Source organism: Astatotilapia calliptera, chromosome 12 (assembly GCF_900246225.1).
Source record: "Astatotilapia calliptera chromosome 12, fAstCal1.2, whole genome shotgun sequence".
NCBI classification, from domain to species: Eukaryota; Metazoa; Chordata; class Actinopteri; order Cichliformes; family Cichlidae; genus Astatotilapia; species Astatotilapia calliptera.
The window spans coordinates 36261956-36281359 of record NC_039313.1 but is presented as its reverse complement, the minus strand read 5'-3'; the positions used below and the strand labels follow the sequence as shown (position 1 = coordinate 36281359).

The following is a 19404-nucleotide window of genomic DNA, read 5'->3' as shown; positions in this document are numbered from 1 at the left end:
TAGAATAGTTATGTTAAGCTATAAAGTTTATGTCTTGCATATTTTCCACAACCAAACCCATAATCACATACTGTGTATTATCTTACTTATTTTATATTTCTTTGTGTTTTATTTGTATTTTTTGTATTTTCTTTCTGAAATCTGTACCTAACGCAAAAAATGTCAAGTGTGTGTGTGTGTGTGTGTGTGTGTGTGTGTACCGGCGTTGTGGCTGCGCTCTGGTAAAGAGCGGGTTTTCCTCCTCAGAGGCGCTGCAGACTTCTCCAGCTCCTCCTTCAGGATGATTTTGCCCAGATTAGACTGAATCTGACACGAGACAGAAACAGAAGACGACTTGTAGTTGTAAAAAGCATAATAATATATTAAGTAAATGGCCTGCGTTTGTATAGCGCTTTACTTAATCCTGTGGACCCTAAAGCACTTTACACTACATTCAGTCATTCACACACTGGTGATGGCAGCTACATTGTAGCCACAGCCACCCTGGGGCACTGACAGAGGCGAGGCTGCCGGACACTGGCGCCACCGGGCCCTCTGACCACCACCAGTAGGCAACGGGTGAAGTGTCTCGCCCAAGGACACAACGACCGAGACCGTCTGAGCCGGGGCTCGAACCGGCAACCTTCCAATTACAAGAGGAACTGCCAGCTCTTGAGCCACGATCGCCCCGTAATCCAAAGTATTCAGAATACGTTACTCTCATTGAGTAACGTAACGGAATATGTTACAGAATACATTTTGGGGCATGTAATCTGTAATCTGTAGTGGAATACATTTTAAAAGTAACCTTCCCAACATCTGCACATGTCTGAGAAAGACAATAATAATGAAAAATGCATCGAGCAGTTTCACGCAGGGATCGTTTTCCTTCCACCGAAGCAGACCCTTCAGCATCGAGCTAACACGCGATAAGAGCTGAAGAGGACCAAACATCAACCTCCAGGTCTGAAGAATCACGCTGCAGCTCCTCTGGTGTCCAGCAGGGGGCGCAGTGTCCCAGAGACTCCCATGTTAAACATGCTCACAGCCTGATACACCGACTCTTCTGTCTCTGTGGGGGATTTCCTCCTTCATAACAGCTGTTTATTACTCACCTGTTTAAATCCTATTAAGGCTTAAAGTTTGAGGGGCGTGGCCTGTTTGACTGACAGGTGAATGGTGACACAGGTGACTGTAGCTGCTAGCTGTCTGCTAAGCTTCACCTGAACGGGACCTCTGTGTTTTAATGACATCATGTGACCAATAACATGGCTGCTGTGAGGTCACAGCAGACTGAGCTCAGCTGTTGGGAGAAATTCGAGGATTTGACTGAGTAGCGGGTCTCTGTGTTTGACTCCGCCCTCCAGCTTCTCGTGGTCACATCTCGTTTTTAAAAAGGCGAAAGAGGAGCCAACGTTAGACAGCAAAATGCAAAGTGCCCAGAACAACGGCTCGTGTTCATCTTTTGTATACAGTCTGTGGGACGTGCAGAGTGACACAGCCGATTCTGCAAACAGACGTTTCTGACGGAGCTGAAGTGCTCTTCAGGAAAAACGTGGCTTTTATTTTGAAATGAGCCGTGCCTCTAAAGGATACACACGACAGTGAAAGCACATTTAAAGCTGTTTAACCCGTGCACAGATTATCTCTGCACACATTCAGATCTCCATGATGAAGTCAGTGTTTTCAGTCTCCCACCAACCAAGCAGCAGCTGACGCAGCAGCAGTCCTCATGCTTTATTCATCGTACTGTCAGAGTTTTTAAAAGCAGCTTCTTGTTTCCTGCTTTTCTGACAGTGAAGGTGATTTTTGGTGATTCCTGACCAACTTCAAACTGCTGCAGCTCATCTGCACCTGCAGCTGGCTCCGGGTCTCCCACCTTGTTCAGCTCTTGCTTCTGAAGCTTTCTGAGTCCCCACAGCTCATCATCCAGCTCTCCATCCTCCTCCTCCTCGACTTTCTGCTCCTTCCTCTTCCATTCCTTTTCTGCTGAGAGGAGAGGAGTTATGGAAAGGAGAGAAGAAGAGAGGAGCCAAGGGAACGGTGAGACGAATACGTGACAAGAAGCAGGAATAATCAGGATTTAAAGCCAGACGTGATTTTTAGATGAAAACCTGGAAAATCCCACTTTCGTAATGAGCTGTAAATGTAGCACAAGGTGCGTCTCATTGATCAGAGTGTGTGTATGTATGCATTTGTTTAAACATCATTGTGAGGACCAGAAATTGCCATGCAACTATAGTTGTGGGGACTAAATGCTGACGAGTCTGAAGCATGTTTGAGGCTCAAAGTGTAAGTGTCAGAGTTACAGTTAGGCCAGAGTGAGCGGCTAGCATCGTGTCACTTAGATGTCCTCACTAAGATATGAAAGCACGAGTGTGTGTGTGTGTGTGTGTGTGTGTTTGGGTCATACCAATCACGGCCAGCGAGGGGGGGCAGGGCCAGTAGTCGGTCTCGATCTTGGAGGGCTGGTTCGGGTCTGGAGGCTGAGCTGCAGGAAACTTTGAAGACTCGATGATCAAATCCTCGATGTGTTTCCCCTGAGGGACCGAAGAGGACGACACATCTGTGCACGCACACACACACACACACACACACACACACATGCACAGTGCATGTTAAAGCAGATTAAACACAGTGAAAGGCGGCGTGCTGTTCACAGGACAGCAGCTGACCCACATTCACTCTGTTTTCATTATGTTCAGCGATACATTTATTGCAGCTTTTATTCTGAAATCGATTTGAACCTCAGTGACTCACCCTGTTTGTAGATGGGAGGCTTCTTGTAGATGTTGGTACCATTTTCTGAAAACAATAAAATCACATGTGTGACACCTGTGCTCTTCTTTGCTTGCTAAACAATAATTACTGGTTCACAGGGTGAACATGAGCTCCAGAGGACAGCACATCTGGGACTTGTTGCACTTCTTGGGTCTGACTGAGTTTCAGGTGCAGATCTTTTCGTTGGTTAATGACGTGTGGTCCAAGTATCACAGCACACCTGACTGGTGGTGCATGTACGGTGCAAACTGGACTCTCTTAGTCAGCACAGTGGGACATAGAGAACTCCAGATGTGGACCAAACGTCATCAGCATCTGGAGGCGGTCTGTGTGCACAAACTCTAATTCAGTTTCACTGCTCACAAATCAACTAATAATCCCAATAGTTGTCTTTTCTGGTCCTGACATTAGCGGCTAACACGCCTCAGACGTGGATGCTGTGCTGACGAATCACTGAAGCTCATCTGGGAATCTCTGAATTTCTCGTTGTAGCCCCTCCCACAGGGTAAACACACGTGTTTGAAGAAATAAGTCACCTGATGGAGATGCTGTTGCTAACTGGGTGAAAACCTAGCTGATGGAGCTACATCTGCACCCTTCAGTACTGTTCCCCACAGTCAGTGGGGTGAGTCCGGCTTGTGGAAGCTCGTGTTTACCTGGCCTGTGGAAATGCTGCACGGTGCTCTTCACAGTACCAGACGAGTGTGCGTTGGGTGTGGTTGGTGTGTTTGGCGTTGACGGGGTGTGTGTGCTGTGGGTTCTGGTGCTCGGGATGGTGGAACCAGGCGAGGACCCTCCAGGTGATCGGCTCTCGAGCCACTCCCTTGTCTCCTTGGACAGATTCTGGAAACACAGAGGACGGTATTTTAAAAGCGTGTCGGTGGGGAAATGTGAAGGCAGAGCCGGTGATCCTCCTCAGAACCTTCTAATGAACATGCAGGGCATCCCCATGAGGACTTTCTAAGACATGATGCCAACTGCATCGATACGACCATCAAAGCAAGACCTCCTCCATTACTACCACTACTTAATGGTCCTCAATCAGAATTGGAGGCCTCTTGAACCTTTACAGAGTAAACCTTGAAGACACGGTCGTCCCTCATTAACCAAAGAACCTCTTTTAGTGTTAGTAGAAGCACCTAAGAGACCTTTAGGATCTCCTGATTGATAACTAGAGCCTCGTTTAAAGATAACTTATGAGAAACTACTTCACATGACTTCAACCTCCTCGAGGATTCCTTGAACTAACACTTTACAGCCTTAAAAGAAACGCAGTGACTCTTAGGACGCCCCTCGTCAATGCTCTAAATGACCAACAGAGTCAGTGTGAAGAAGAGCTACCCAAAATATGACTCTAAGTAATCTGAGTATGCCTGGAAGGATGCCGTCCGAACCGATTACTGCAGCCTCGTAAGCCTCAAACAAAGAACTTCACACACATCATCCCTAAACTGTTCGAAAGGTTGTTTAGAAGCTGAAACCTGTAAAAGAAGCATCAAACCTTCTCAGTGACCACTGGGATGTATACGACCTCCTCGCTGACATCATCATTTCTGAGGTTCCACTATGTTCCTGACTACAACCTCGTTAAACATGCCAACAGAACCACATTAATGTTGAGATGCTTCAGCGTCAGGATCACTTTCACAGAAGCTGGTCTGAGACAACAACAGGACGATGTTGTGCTAATAACAACCCATCACAGTCACACGCCCACAAAGCATCTGAGATCTGCTTCTGTCATGAGACCCTATATTGTCTGCATTTCCATATCTCACTTTCATTGTAGGGCTCTGATCTGACCTTTGACCTCATCACTAGTGCTTGTTTTGTTGCAGAGGTCTCTGAGTGTAAACAGGAAGAAACTAATATAAACTATATGATGATATGTAAAGAAAGAATGGGGGGGGGGGGTCTTACCTCTGGGGAGGGAGGAGGAGAGATGGAGCGAGGAGACAAGGACCTCTGGGGAGAAAAAAGCAAAAATAGATGAAACGCTCGAAGCTAAAAATAAATTCAGAGAATGAAGACGAAGCTCCACAAACACAAACTCTGCTTCTGACACTGAAGTCGTTTCTTTTTTTTAAACGATTGCACCAAATGTCAATTCTAGAGGATTACATTGCAATTTACACTTTGACCTGAAGGTGGCAGTGTTCTTTACACCCAACGATTAAATCCAGACACAGAAATGCTTCACGGTAACGTGATGTGAAGCATAAATCAGAGAAGCATTTGTTTAGAGTAAAGAAAGAGTTGGATGATGACAGCAGTGCAGACGAAGACCTGAAGCTCCGAAATCAGATTCCTTAAAAGAATTCAGTCTTTGCACTTAAACAGTGGCCACAAGGCTCCCAGCAGGGGGCGCATTTAGGTAAATGTGCATTTATATGCAGATGATCAACATTTAGCATTTAGCTCTTTGTTGAAGTCTCCTCCTTCGGCTGGCTCTGCTGTTAAAAACAAACGGGAGCTTTTTCAGGGGAGACCTGTGCAGTCTGAATGCTGTGACAACAGCTGCAGCAAACGTGTGTCATGAGCTTAAAAAGTGCCTTTTGTTTGTTTCAGTCATCAGTCTGCAGTAACCACAAGACTGTGACTGAAATCACTGATCGCTGTGCTGGACAGTCAAAAACAGGAAAACAACCGAAAACCCCACAAAACAGATGAAAGAAGGTGCAGCACACAAAACACAAAAAGCATTCTGACACACAATCTCTCTTTGTCTGACCCAATCTGCACCACAAAATACAGACACACACACACACACACACACTGGGCTCAGCTGTTTTCATGAGCTGTCAGCTCTCTAAGCAGCAGATTGATGTCCGTGTTTGCAGCCAGACGCAGAGCTAACCAGCCGACTGTCAGAGCAGCGACCTGCTGCCACGCCGTCTGGTTTCCACGACTCCGGCTCTGCGCTGAGCTACAAAGGTCCCGGAAGCACCGAGAAGAAACTATGGAACAACAGGACTTTACAAGCTCCCCGACCCTGTAGATGCTAAATGCTTCTGTAGCATTTAGCTACACATAAACATCTGATCACACGCTGCATTATAAGGACAGTGAAACCAGCAGGATCTGCACTTTACTTAGTTTTTAGTAAATTTGCACCATTTAAATAACTCAAAGTTAAATAATAGCTTCTACAAACGCCTGCTCATTCAGAATTAAGACTTCTAATCCGTCTCAGTCGTCTCTGAGCTGCATGTCGGAGCCGTGCTGCTTGTGAAAAGTCAAACCAGCAACCAAAAGATGCACTAAGGACATCTGAGCTTTAGTATCTGTAGCTGTGAAGAAGAAACAGTCACGATGACTAAACAATGATACGACCACCGCCCGCTCCAGAGTCTCCTCCCGTCAGACCCACCGGCTGCAGTTCACCTAGGGGGCGCCCACGAGACAGTCCTCACTAAAAAGGAGTGAATGAAGCTAAACAGCTAAAATAATCATTAAGACAAAAAACAACAACAAATAATTTTGTCTTGTTTTGTTTTACAAATCCAGCATCAGTGATGTGCTTCAGTTTTACAGGATGATATTAAGATCTGACTGTATTTAAACGCCTGCTTTGAAACAATAACTCCAGCACGCGTGCAGAAGACGCAGCTGACTGTGGCGGTTGGTTGCAGTGACGTTAGAACACGCTAATAATGACAAACTGGAGCTATCGGCTCCACCTCTTCAGCTGAAACAGGATAATATTAGAGAACATGTTTCCAGGCCAGAGCTCCACACGGTGCCTCATCTAAACAGCGCCCCCATCAGGCAGGACGTCCAGAGAGCACCAGTGTAGCTGTCAGCAGGAATCTCTAAACTATGACCGGAGGGAGACGTCACCTCCAGAGGACTGTAGCTGTAGTGCGGCTGGTAGATCATCAGATCGGGTCTCTCGATGTCCAGGATGGCTTTGTCTCTCGGTAAGGCTGCCAAGTCCTTATAGCCGATAACCCCGTCCTCCACTCTGGCCTGGGGAGAGGGGGGGGGGGATTACAGATTATTACCTCCAGATTAATCTGAAGGGTACGAGAGCGCGATCACGGTGTGTTTATCTCACCACGATGGCAGCAGCAGGGGATCCTGGGACGCTGGTGCCTCTGAGCGACAACACACTCCCCGGAGACGTCTGCGCCAGCTGCTGCTAACACACACACACACACACGCTTGTTCTTGTGTCTTTGTGAGGACTATTACTGCCTCTTACCCAGAGCCTAACTTGAACCTTTCCTTCCTAAAGGAGCAGGAGAAACGTCCTCACTGTTCTGCTTCTTCTGTCAGCTTTATTATTTCCAAGCTGGAATTGTTCTGTGACTTTATTTGTTAAATTAAAAACCAGCCCAGATGTAAATCCTCCCTTCAGCATCGCCTCCTCGTGCACCTCTGGACTTCAACACCAAACATCGACTCATCTTTGAGCTGAAACATCATTATTGAACCACCAGGAGGACGCTTGTTTGTTTTTATTGTTGAGCAGCGCGATCATTCAGCAGAAACATCATCATGCTGCAGCATCTCAACAACACGCCCCCCCGACAACTATCAGCAAAAGAAACGTGTGGTTTACCTTGGGCATCATCCTGACTACTGATTGGTCAGTTCCTGAAGGAGACACACAAAACATGATGTTAAATAAAGAATAACAAGTCAGACGTTTCAGCATGACAAAGCAGGAGAGGCCAGAAAGAGTGAGGCATCATGGGAAACTTTCCACCAACCTTTCTCACATCAACACGTGTATCAGCTGCTCTGGTCCACACATGAAACATGAGTCTGACAACAATCTCCTTTTTTGTTCTTTTACTGTGTGCTGCTGTGCATCAGTGTTTCTGTCTGTGATAGAAAGGCCCACACTGAGCAGAGCCTCGCGCTGACACGAACAGTAGATTGACTATGTGCACGTTAGCATATGCTACGTCCGGTGTGGAAACTCCTGTGGGGAGCTTTGTTTCCGGTGTCGTATTCGCGCCTGGTTTACGGTCCAAAACAAGTTAAGCGAATGAATGAATCAAGCGGCGATTTACATTTCTATAGATGTCTCGGGCATTTACCCAACATATCTGTAAATGATGTTCATCGACTTGTTGATATTTCCCCCGCGCCTCAGAGCAAAAGAGAAAATGGATTCAAATGTTATATTTCTCAGCTGTCCCTCGTTTATCGCGGGTGTTATGTTCTAAAAATAACCAGCGAGAGGTGAAATCAAGGAGCCGATTTTATTTTTGACGGTGCAAAACGTTTGGTGGACATCGTGGACATACAGCACTGCACTGCAGAGTCACACTGCTAGCATCGATGCAGCGATTCTGGACTGTACAGGAGAGACGGAGGAGATCGTCTGCAGCGATCAGGACGCAGGACACAATGTGCTGTAAAAAAAAAAGAATACAAACTTGCACTAAAAAATCTGCGAAACAGCGAGGTGAAAGGTGAAGCGCGTTATAGTGAGGGACCGCTGTAATTTTGAAGGTAAGTCACAACATACCCTTCCTACATACTAATGTATAGAAACCGTTACCAGCAGTCATTCGTTTTTTGTGTGGCTTTTTTCACGGTTTGTTAACATGCTGTGTAGGTGTGTACTTGACTAGCTGATATCAACATAACGGGGGAAACATCTGGTTTGACTGTTCTTCACCTGTAGTCTGAATGCTGAACATTTGCCTGTTTGAATCATGAGACCAGTCACTACACAGAGATGTGCTTCTGAATGTGGACGAGGTGTCTTCTGCTGCAGTGATGCAGTTCTGCTTGTGTTGAGTGATGTAAACAGCTGATCGATCTAAACGCTTTAAACTGATCATTAGATTTTTTATGACACAGCAGCGGTGAGTGTTCCCACCTTCTCTTTGTAACTTAACGCCATCTTTCCGTTTTCAAGTTTTGGACATGATTGTGGAGGATATATCTTTGCAGTAGCGATTGACCGCAAAGTAAAGCTACCGGAAATGTACAACCCCACATCCGGTCTCAAACCAGGAAGTTAGCATTTTCTCGTGCACAGGGTCAATAACCCCCGGCGTGGGGAACGCCTCCACGTGTCAGGGCTGTGAGACAAAAACCATACGAGGGCACGAGATTCACACCTCGTTTCTTATTTGTGACCCTGTGGATCCTTCTCTATCCTGTCCTGGGCCTTGGTGCATCCCTCATCCTCCGGCTAAAACAAGACACCTCCCAATTTCCAGAAAACCTGCAGAGGGGCTCATTATCTAATGATTAAGCCTTATAAATCAGGGAAATGCAGAAAAAGACGCTAAAGAAACAAACATGGCTCTGAAAGCCATTCAGACTCACTGCTCACCAGCCGTTATCTGTTTAACAGCAGCCTTCACAGAGCATGTGCAGGAGACCGCTGTGCTACAGCTGCCAGGCTGACCACACCCAGGGCCTCTGCACTGAGATCACAAATGAAATGAGCTCTAAATGACGGCGTGCTGTCAGATTACTGACACTCAGCGCTCTGCAGCAGCTGCAGGGTTTCCAGTCCGGCATTGTCTGACGTGGCCGACGGACACAAAGGGATTATTCCAGAGTCCACAGCTTTGTCACACACACACAAACACATGAGCAAGGAAACCTGGGTAACAAGCGGTCAGCCAGCAGAGTGTGTGTGTGTGTGTGTGTGTGTGTGTGTGTGTGTGTGTGTGTGTGTGTGTGTGTGTGTGTGTGTGTGTGTGTGTGGTTACCTCAGGGAGATAAAGGGATCATGTCTGTTCGTCTTCGGGTCTCTTCAGCACCTGAAACACAAACAGAGGTGACGCTGGGACAAACTCATGATCATAATATTAACACTTTATTTTTTACTGGTTCTCACCAATATAATCAGATGCAGCAGGAAACTAAACAGTGAGACTTTTATACGTTTATAAATCTGTAAATTAACACGTGAAGTTCTCGGATTGAATAATAACAAAAAGTTAGTTTTAAATAAGTATTCTTAATCTTTATCAGCAGTTTCAAAACTATAAAATGACATTTTTGTCAACATTTACTCAGTTTGTCACCAGTTACGTCAGACATGATTCAGACTTTCACATTTCTAAATCATTTCTGAAGAAGTTTCTGGAAGTTTTCACGTCCTCTACCCTTCTGTCCTTCAGAGTTGAAAATCCTCTGCTGTTGTTCTGTCCCATTAAACTCAGCTGAAGTTGGGTTTAAAGTCAGAACAGAATCAGGTACAAAGAGCTGTTCCAGACGCTGCCCTGGTTCCTGGGATAATCCACAGCAGTGTTGACGATGGAGGATTTGAAGCCCGTTTTAAGCCCACGTTACGGTCTGTGTGACCATCCAGCTGTTGTCTCTACATTTGTGTCTCCACGTTACAACATGTATCATTTGTATACCTGTTACAGTGCTGCTGCACTCTTGGGTCTCTGTTGAAAGGAGGTTTGTGATGTGAACGAGACTTTGAGCTGAATCAATAAAGACGTATCGTGTGTCTCTATGATGGGATTCACAGATTTTGTTCAGACAGGGCGATCTCTGACCCATCCTCCCTCCCAGTATTGATCTCTGCTGGTGTCCAGTATCACTGATGATGATGAATAAGCAGAGTGAAACCAGGCAGGGACCTCTGGGCCTGAATGAAGCTAACGCTGGAGCATCAAATCCTGCGGTTCCTCCAGCATCCAGCAGGGGCGGCAGTGAGTCAGTCCCATACTCATGTTAAAACTTTACAGCAGAAACAAACATGTTTACAGCTGGATACACAAACTGTTTGTCTCTGTGGACAGTTTCCTCCTTCGTGACACCTGTTTGACTCACCTGTTTGAATCGTACTGAGGCTTAAAGTTAGGGGCGTGGCCTCTTTGGCTGACAGGTGGCTGTAGCTGCTAGCTGTCTGCTAGCTTCACCTGAACTGGACCTGTGGACTGTGTTCGTGCTGTTGGAGCCTTTTGGAGCTTTTTAATGACATCATGTGACCAATAATATGGCTGCTAACAGAGCGTCCAGGAAGGCGGAGCTCTGGTTCCTTTGACATAAATTCTAGGATTTTCATTGGATGTTGGTGTTTAGAGGGTATCTGAGTCTGTGTGATGCTCCCATTCAAAGCTGGATGCAGTTTGATAACCAAGCTGTTGCTTGTTGTTCACTCTCTGACCTTCATTTATTAAAAAGCAAATTCAAGGCAAGAAAGAGATCAGTGTCTCTGGAGAGAGTTTAATTACAGTCTAGGACTCCTGGTGATCAATACTGTGATCAATAAGGTGAAGGAGTCAGGTATCAGCTCAGTCAGTGCGTGCTGATCACTGTGATGGATCACCTCTGTAATAAACTGCCAGACACGTCAGACCAGCAACAATTTAAAGATCTTTATTAAAAAACATCAACTTACATGTTCGATTTCTGCCGATTTCCTTCTCAGGACCACGAATCCATCAGCTCAGCGTCTCCTGGAACAAAACCAAAGATGTGATTTCAGAAGAAGCAGCAGAAACAAGAGAGAACGAGACAAATGAGCCTGAGAGCTCCGAGGACGGACAGCCTCCTTCAGATTCACGTGTTTGCAGCAGACAGGTGAGCGCAGGCCTGGCGGCAGGTGAGGGGCTAAAAATAGAGATGCAGCCAGTTCATGTGTGACCCATCATCGGGGGAAAGTCCTCCGAATATCTGAATGGACCTCTGAGCAGAGGCGGAGCTTCACGCTGAGGCTCTGCATCTATTTTCAGACTCACGTTGTGTCGTTGCTAAGCGATGATGCGGGCAGGTGATGAACTTTGAAATGAAATCCTCGAAGACGGCCTGCTGTCCTACCGTGGGTGCAGACAGCGAACGCAGCCTCCTGCGGGCTGAGGGGGAGTTTCTTTTGCTCTGCAGGTCTGCCGGGACACACAGGAGATAACTCAGAGGAATGCTGGGAGATATCTAGGGGTTGCTAGGTTACCGCACATGGCCGTCCAATCGTCTGGCACAAATGTGGGAGAGAGAAACAAAGAGATGCTGCACCAACGCGGACCGCCCACCATCAGACCACCGTGACACAGCAGGGGTCACGGCCTCAGGTAAACCCCACCCGGCCGCTCTGCCTGAGAGCTTAAACTAAGTTCCTGCAGAGAGTCCAAGAAAACCGCCTCCTGCATCTGTTTGTCTTTACTTCCCTTCATCTGGATGGAAAACACGACGAGAGGAAGGGGAGCACACGCTCCTCAGCTCGCACCAGAGACTGGCACAGCAGGATGTCACACTCGTTACTGACACCGAAACAATCGCATTAATCCACAGATACGAACGTTAGCTGTCCTCTCGTCAACATCAGCGACCTGAGCGGGCCGCCGCAGGACTGTGAGCTGGTGCTAAATGTGGCGGCGTCGGAGCTGTGAGACGCCTCGAAGCAACGAGGCAACAGAAGAATTCAGACTGTAGGAAAACTTCTGCTTGTCTTACTGAGGACTTTTAGGTGAATGCAGCACCGAGCAGCAACCCGGCTCACATAAAAGATGCTGTCGGCACAAATGGCAGGTTTAAATGTGCATCGCAGGACCGCTTGTTCTCCGGGGCCCAGTTTGTTTGTAATAAGCCGGTGACCGGCACTAACGACCCTCTCAGAGAAATCAGCCCAATAATTTACATCCAAACACAAAGAGTCAGAGAAGAAGAGACGACCGCTGAGGTCAGCGAGCCGGTGACTTTGTTTCTCGTTTCCAGACAAATCGCTCGTCCTTAAACGTCTGCAGAGCGCGAGAAAGAAGAAACGAGTGCACAGAAGCGCGTCTGTAATATTTAATGGAATAAATGTTTCTACAGCATCTCTTTATGTCACTGGAGCCATTTTTAAGCCCAGAGCTGCAGAGGATCGTCTCAGTGATGCTAATTATTAATGACCTGTTAGTGACTGTTCATACAGCCAGGACCACAAATATGTGGACACTGAAGGCTGCAGTTTGACATGCGTGTGTTTAACATGAACACAGGTATGAATCCAACACTGTGGACTCTGCGTTGGTTCTCCGGCTTCCTCCATCAGAATCCTGCATTTCTGTTGTTGGTCTTAAAGAAAAGCATATTCTTATGAAGGCACGTGATGCACTCACCTGCTGCTCAAATCTGTTTGAGAGTGGTGGCCAATCAGCAGAAATGTGGCTTAAAGGGGGAGGAGCTAAAACAGCTTGTTTCAGACAGAAGACCACTGGCAGGCTTATTTTGAGCTGTGCAGTCAGAAATAAACAACAAACACATCCACCAACTACAAACAACTCAAAGGAAGTACTTCCTGTCTGAACTTTTAAGGCAATGACACAAATAAATGTGTAAAAGAACCACATGAAGAGTCCCATGCATTTGGTGCACAAAACAATCCAATCGAAAGCTGCAGTTTCAGAGCCACACCGATGACCCTCCTCGTGTCGAGTCGTGATGCAGGAAGTGGGTCAGACACTGAAAAGTGCCGAGTCACAGCTTCACGGTCCTCAAACATCCACTGAGCTCTCAGTGAAAGAAGTCGGACTCTACACGTCAGCAGATACACCAACTCATCTAACAGAGAAGAAGACGTGTTTAAAGAGGATTCAGAGACTGAGCAGCAACTTCAGGGCTAAAGAATGAAACCAACACTGAAGCACCAAAACCTGCAGTTCCTCTGACGTGCAGCAGGGGCAGCAGCGAGTCAGTCCCATAGACTCCCATGTTAAACAGCCTGATACACAGACTGGTCTCTCTAAAAAAACACCTCACAAAACTTGCGACACGGCGTAACTCGGCTCATAACCGTAGCACGTGGGAGCAGTGTGCTCACGTGATAGAGCGGCTGTGTGTGTTTGTAGCCTCAAACCAGCATTTCATCTCCGAGGAAGTTTTCCCCGAGAGAAGTAAAGCAAGTGTGTAAGTCCATCTCTGAATGTTTGTAAAGCATTCCCACGTAAAGCTTAACAACCGATATATGGAGCGACTGCCTCTTCTTGCTGCTACTTCAATCATGAAACTGATCAATGATCAGCTGATCGTCTCTCTTCATTGTTTTTGGCCCACTTTGCACCAGAAAGAGGAAACCAGCGGCTGAACAACAGCAGCACGTTTAAGCTTGATAAGCTGTTGTTAGAATTTATTTAATATTACTTTCTACTCGAGGATCTTTTTCTACGTAGCTGACGCTGGTAACTGTGCAGGGGCGGATCTAGCAAAGTTTAGCCAGGGGGGCCGATAGGGCATGAACAGGGAAAAGGGGGCACAAAGACATACTTTTCTTTCTTATTCTCATTTAAAATGTCGAGCTTTTAATTATTTAATATTTATCTGAATCTTACACCCAAAGTTTTAATCTGATGTATAGAAGTCCATTACTGTATATAGTAACTGTTAAGTCTAATATACCCTAGTAAGCTATAGTACTTTTTCCTTTGGGAAGGTACCATCTGTGCAGTTCTGTAGAAGAAAGATGTTGAATCTATTTAATTATTCTTGAAAAATAATTGATTTCTGTGCATTTTTCCACACTGCATCAAATTAAAGTTGATTACGTCGATTAAGCATCATGAGGTGGAGTTTTTTGCTGGGAGTTGGAACCCTATTAGTCAGGTTGTTTAATATTTCTGCTAAGTACTCTTTAAAACACCAGAATAGGGAGGATGGAGCAGGTTTAAGTTTATTAGATTGATCAGTTTTGCTGAACTATGAAATATTTTGGGTGCAGTGTGTTTTTTACATGCAGGTATAACAGAATAGCTTTAGTGTTTTTTTTAACTTGAGTTTGAACTTATACAAAATGTGGCAAGATATTAAAAAAACTGTTTTATTGATTAAAAAACACACTAAATTGGATTCATATCGGCAGCGGCAGATATCCAAATTTATGATATTGGTGTCGGACATAAAAAAGTGGTATCGTGCCATCTCTAACCAGAACCAACAGTCACTTGTGAGGACACAAGTTTGAAGCCTTTTTGAGGCTCAGAATGTGGTTTTAGTGTCACAATTAAGTCATGGTCAGGTTTATGGTTGGGCATTCATTTTTAATGGTTAGGGTAAGGGGCTAGGGAAAGCATTATGGTAAATAACCTGTATTTGTACAGCGCTTTACACATTCAGTCATTCACACACTGGGGATGGCAAGCTGTCAATGAAGGTCCTCACTAAGATAGCTGAACAGGCTTGTGTGTGTGTGTGTGTGTGTGTTGGCAGCGTCTTATCTCCGCTCACAGAGACGTGACCACACCCAGCCTATCATCGTTTATGTAACGGCTGCTCTCATTGGCCGATGCGGATGACATCACAGTGTCTGTGGCGTGTTTGATCTGACAGGAAGTTTAAACGTTTCTTTATTTCCAGCAGAAGAAGAGATGAAATCAGCTGTTTTTGTTGCGTCTTCACGTCAAAGTTTGGATTCGTTTTCCTGATAAACTAATAAAACCAAACAGGAAACGCTGGTTTTTACGGCGCCCCGCCAGCGTCTGTCTCGCCTCCGATCCTCGTGAGGTTTCTGAGGCGGAGATTTGACACTCTGCCCCGAACAGACCCAGACCCAGACTCATCCTTCCTTCCTCCCTCCCTTTCCTATTCCCTTCTTCATTTCATCTTCTTGTTTTTTGCCAAATCTCTACCATTCATGCTTCCTTTTTATTTCCTACATCCTTTCTCCCTTCTCCAACATTTTGTTTTTGTCCCCTTTCTTTCCTTGCTTCATATCCTTTACTTATTCCCTACCACCTCCTTTCATCCCTTCTTCTGTCAGATCTATTCGTGTGTCTTTATGCAGGCTCTGTCCTTCCTTCCTTGCTTCCTTGCTAGTGTCTCTTTTTTCCTCACTTCCTTCTCTCGCTACCTTCCTCCCTCCTTTCCTTTTAATCTCTTCCTTAAAGTTTTCTATTTCCTTTCCAAACTTCTGTTTCCTTCGTTATATCTCTCATTCTTTCCTTACCACCTTTCCTTCCATTCTCTTTTTTCCACCCTGTTCCCTCTCTCCTTCTTTGATTCTTTAACTGTTTCCTTCCCTCTCTACTCTCTTATTTCCTTCTTTGTCACCTTTATCCATTTCCTACCTCCTTCCTTTCTTTTCCCTTGCCTTGCTTATCTCCCTTCCTCTCCATGCTTCCTGTTTCCATCCCTCCTGTCCTAGTTTCCTTTCCTTTAACATTAACTCGTTCCTTCTGTCCTTCTCTCTCGCTGTTTTAAGGAAGCCATATTTTATTTGATCATGTGACAGGTTTGATTTGCAGCTGTGTGGAATAAAAACAGGTCACTGTGAAGCGTCGGGGTCGTTCTGAACGTGTTGTTCTGAAGCTCGCCCGGCTGCAGGATATCAGCCGACACTTAAAATTCCTGCAGCCTAAAGGCCTGCAGCTCCGCCCCCTGCCTCATCCTCACAGCATCGACAGCCCCCCGTCGCCTCCTCGGCCCCCTGCTGCACTTGCAGATAAGAGCCGAGGCCTCCGTCGTGGTATTAAAGGACCAGGCTGCACTTTTACAACCCGAGGATTAAACTGGAGCCCAGAACACCACAACACGTCCCTGAAGTCACGTTAGGCGTCAGGAGCCCCGCCCCCTGACTCAGACCCTCAGAGGGTGACAGCTGGAAGCTGCTGCTTCACAGTAATACAACGAGACAATCAGACGAGCTCCCGAGAGCGAGCACTTGGTGAGAGTAGGAACAAAAAACTGGAGCACGCTCAGGGAGGGGCGGGGCCATCTGCTGTGACAGGTTCAGGGTCATGCTGCACACCTAACCTGCTCTGATCTGAGGTCAGAGGTCAGCAGGTACAAAACCACCGCCGGCTGACCAATCAGATCTCTGGAAAATCGAAGGCTCCCTCAGACCTCAGCGCGCTGACAGTGACAGCTCTGCAGTGTTTGTCTGCGCTCAAGGCGACGGCCTCACGCCGCGAAGCAACGAGAAGACAATGAATCAAACTCCTCACCATCACTGAACAGACTGGCGTCCAGCGTCTCTGCGGCAGACGCAGGGGAGGAGCTGAAGCTGCAACACAAACCTTCAGATTAGAGCGAACGCAGCCGTTAGCTCACAGCTGCACCTCCAGCAGGTTCCTGTACGCGCTGCAGCAAAGCCCCAAACTTGCTGTTGTATAACATGAGTGAAGATGACTCATGTGTCCAGAAATAGAGAAGAAGAGCGCCCACGCAGCACGGCGAGGCGTTCAGGGACTCTACGAGCATACGGGACGCCTCTGAGGACTCCACAGACTAGCGTGCGCCTCTGGATATGTGAAAGATTTACAGACGCAGATGATTTTCCACCAAGAGCCCAAAAACCACGACAGCAGGAGAATGTGTTAACTGCACGAGACACACACGAGCAGCCACGCTCAGCGCACACACGGTCGTGTATGACTGAAACACAGTGTTACGTCCCCACATGAAAGCTAGAAGAGTCATCAAGGTGACTCCAGAAGAAGAAAATGCCGACCTCCGAGCGGGAGCTCAGAACAGTTGATTTTATTGGGATTCCATAATGTTGATTGGAGGATGTGGAAGTCTTCTGTGAAGCTTTTCCTGACCGAGAAGAGCGACCACATCCGAGGCTGGGATTTTTTGTTCACGTTACCCAGTCACCTTATGTAAACTGGAGGGTTTTTGTGTTTATGAGGACTATTTTGAGGGGGAGAAAAAAAGCTAAATGTTCTTTATATGTTTGTATAATTGTTGTAATAGCAAAAACACATTCACTGCATATAAGCTTTGTTTATATTTGCAGAACCCATAAAAAGATGCAGTGCTTGGTTTGAGATATTGAATTTAATCAATTATAAAATAATACAAATCTTATGTCTTAATTTCTTTGTTATTCAAATAATCTGCGACAGGATATATGTGTATAAAAAAGAGCAAGAGAGGAGGAGGCGGAGAAAAACACCACGCCCACACAAGGGCAGTATCAGGGGGCCCAGCTAGGGCCGTAACAGCCCCTCCATAAATACAAACCAGTGGTCTGTCACAGAATGTCCTACCCAACTTTTAAACATATCACTTACCATGCACCATAATAACGGTTAGGCATAGCCTGCCAAATCTGACCTTTTTGATGGGTCGATGGCTCAAGTCCCTCAAAATAGTGTCCAAAGCGACAGCCAGGTGTGTTTTGAGCCTTCACATATGGAGAACCCAGCGAATAGCTAAAAGGCCTTTCACTTTTCAGACGCTTCTTCGCTAGGTCAGGGCGACAGGTATGCTGGTTAGTCAGAGGTGCAGGTTTGAATGTTTGTGTTGTACACAGTGTGTCACACTGCAGGTCATCTGGACCTGAAAGATTGTCAACAGGTGGCATCTCATAATTAGGTGACCTCTGACATTCACCAAATGACACCACTGAGCGATTATGCTCCAATTGTTGCCTAGTGAACCACAGTTCACTCTTTTGAAAGCAGATCGATTTTGCTTTTGAACAGTGAGCAATCAGGTGGCCAGGTTTGTGGCAAAAGAAACAGCTTTATTCTGGATCTTGAAACCATGCCTGTATTAACTTCGTTAGCAGGCACACTCCAGCCCTCGAGACTGTCTGTTTCTGTTTGTAGGTCTTACAATTTGCTACTAAATGGCCAGATTTAAAACAGTAAAAACATTTCCGGTCTGACCTGGGACGAGGCCCAGGCACCTCCCCCCTCGTGCCTTGTTCACCACTAGCACCGCTAGCCTTCGCTAGGGTGTCGCGTCGCTCTTGCTTAACGACACTGGCTTTATGGACGAGTGCGAACTCGTCAGCCAGTGTCGCGGCCTGCTGCAAAGTGGAGACTTTCTGTTCGTTCAGATATACCGCCATCCGCTCGGAGATGCAGTTTTTAAATTCCTCAATGAGAATTAACTCCCGTACCGAAACTAGGTCTGCAGATTTACAGGCCATACACCTTCGGCCAAAGAGGACACTCTTTTCCCTCGCAAAATCCAGGAAGGATTGACCCTGCAGCTTTTTCCAACCCCCGAAATCGCTGCCTATAAGCCTCGGGGACTAGTTCGTAGGCCAACAGGATTGCACTTTTCAGTTTGTCGTAATCCAAACTGCACTCAGCGGACAACGAGGAACAAACTTCTTGTGCCTTGCCCACCAGCTTGCACTGCAGCAGGATGACCAACGCATCCCGCGGCCAACGCAAGGCTGTCGCTATCCGCTCAAATGATTCAAAATAAATCTCCACCTCCGTGTCACAAAATACAGGGACCAGACGACTATTCCTTCCTACATCAAACTGTACCTCTGTCTGTGACAGCAAAGCCGCCACAGGAGGGGTGGAGGCCTGCTGGAGTTCCAGCTGTCGTAGCTAGACCTTAGTCTTCGCCTCCACCTTCTTCAGCTCAACCTCCCTAGCCCTAGCCAGTTCCGCGTCCAAACGCCTAAGCTCTATCTCCCTTTTCAGCTGGAACTATCTCTCAAGCCCCTCCTTTTCCAGCTGGAGACGAGCCAGATGGACTTTGAGCCTAGCATCCTGCTTAGAACCCTCTGATGACTGGGTGGAGAGCAGATCAAAACGGGGCAGCGTCATTGGCCCGCCCTCGGGCAGCCCCTGGCCCACAGGTGTAGACACTGACAGATCTACGGCCTGGCTTGGAACCTGAGGCGCTGCACTTCGTCCAGCCGGACCGGGTGTGCTCGGGGGTTCTCGCCTTACAACTAGTGATGTGACGTTCTGTATCGAGGCTTCGAAGCTTGTGTCGAGTAATGGAGGGGGCGTTTCCGCGATGCGCGTATCGAGGCTTGCTTCATTT

At 46.7% G+C, this 19404-nt stretch overlaps 1 protein-coding gene across 5 annotated transcripts in view; it reads right to left on the bottom strand.

The window, feature by feature from the left end:
* Window positions 1–19404, bottom strand: part of LOC113033314 (dematin) — a 28404-nt gene that overhangs the window by 4251 nt on the left and 4749 nt on the right. For 2 of the 5 annotated variants that reach the window (XM_026186997.1, XM_026186998.1), the window contains exons 2-12: window positions 11096–11153; window positions 9447–9497; window positions 7325–7359; window positions 6818–6901; window positions 6601–6729; window positions 4681–4725; window positions 3417–3603; window positions 2740–2784; window positions 2393–2545; window positions 1859–1968; window positions 201–306 (exon numbers count right to left, since the gene is read on the bottom strand). In XM_026186997.1, coding sequence (XP_026042782.1) covers window positions 201–306; window positions 1859–1968; window positions 2393–2545; window positions 2740–2784; window positions 3417–3603; window positions 4681–4725; window positions 6601–6729; window positions 6818–6901; window positions 7325–7336 — 871 coding nt within the window. In that variant the 5' untranslated portion in view covers window positions 7337–7359; window positions 9447–9497; window positions 11096–11153. Of the gene's footprint in view, window positions 1–200; window positions 307–1858; window positions 1969–2392; window positions 2546–2739; window positions 2785–3416; window positions 3604–4680; window positions 4726–6600; window positions 6730–6817; window positions 6902–7324; window positions 7360–9446; window positions 9498–11095; window positions 11154–11435; window positions 13442–19404 lie in introns of those variants that run through there. The other 3 variants (XM_026186999.1, XM_026187001.1, XM_026187000.1) reach the window with 3 other exon arrangements.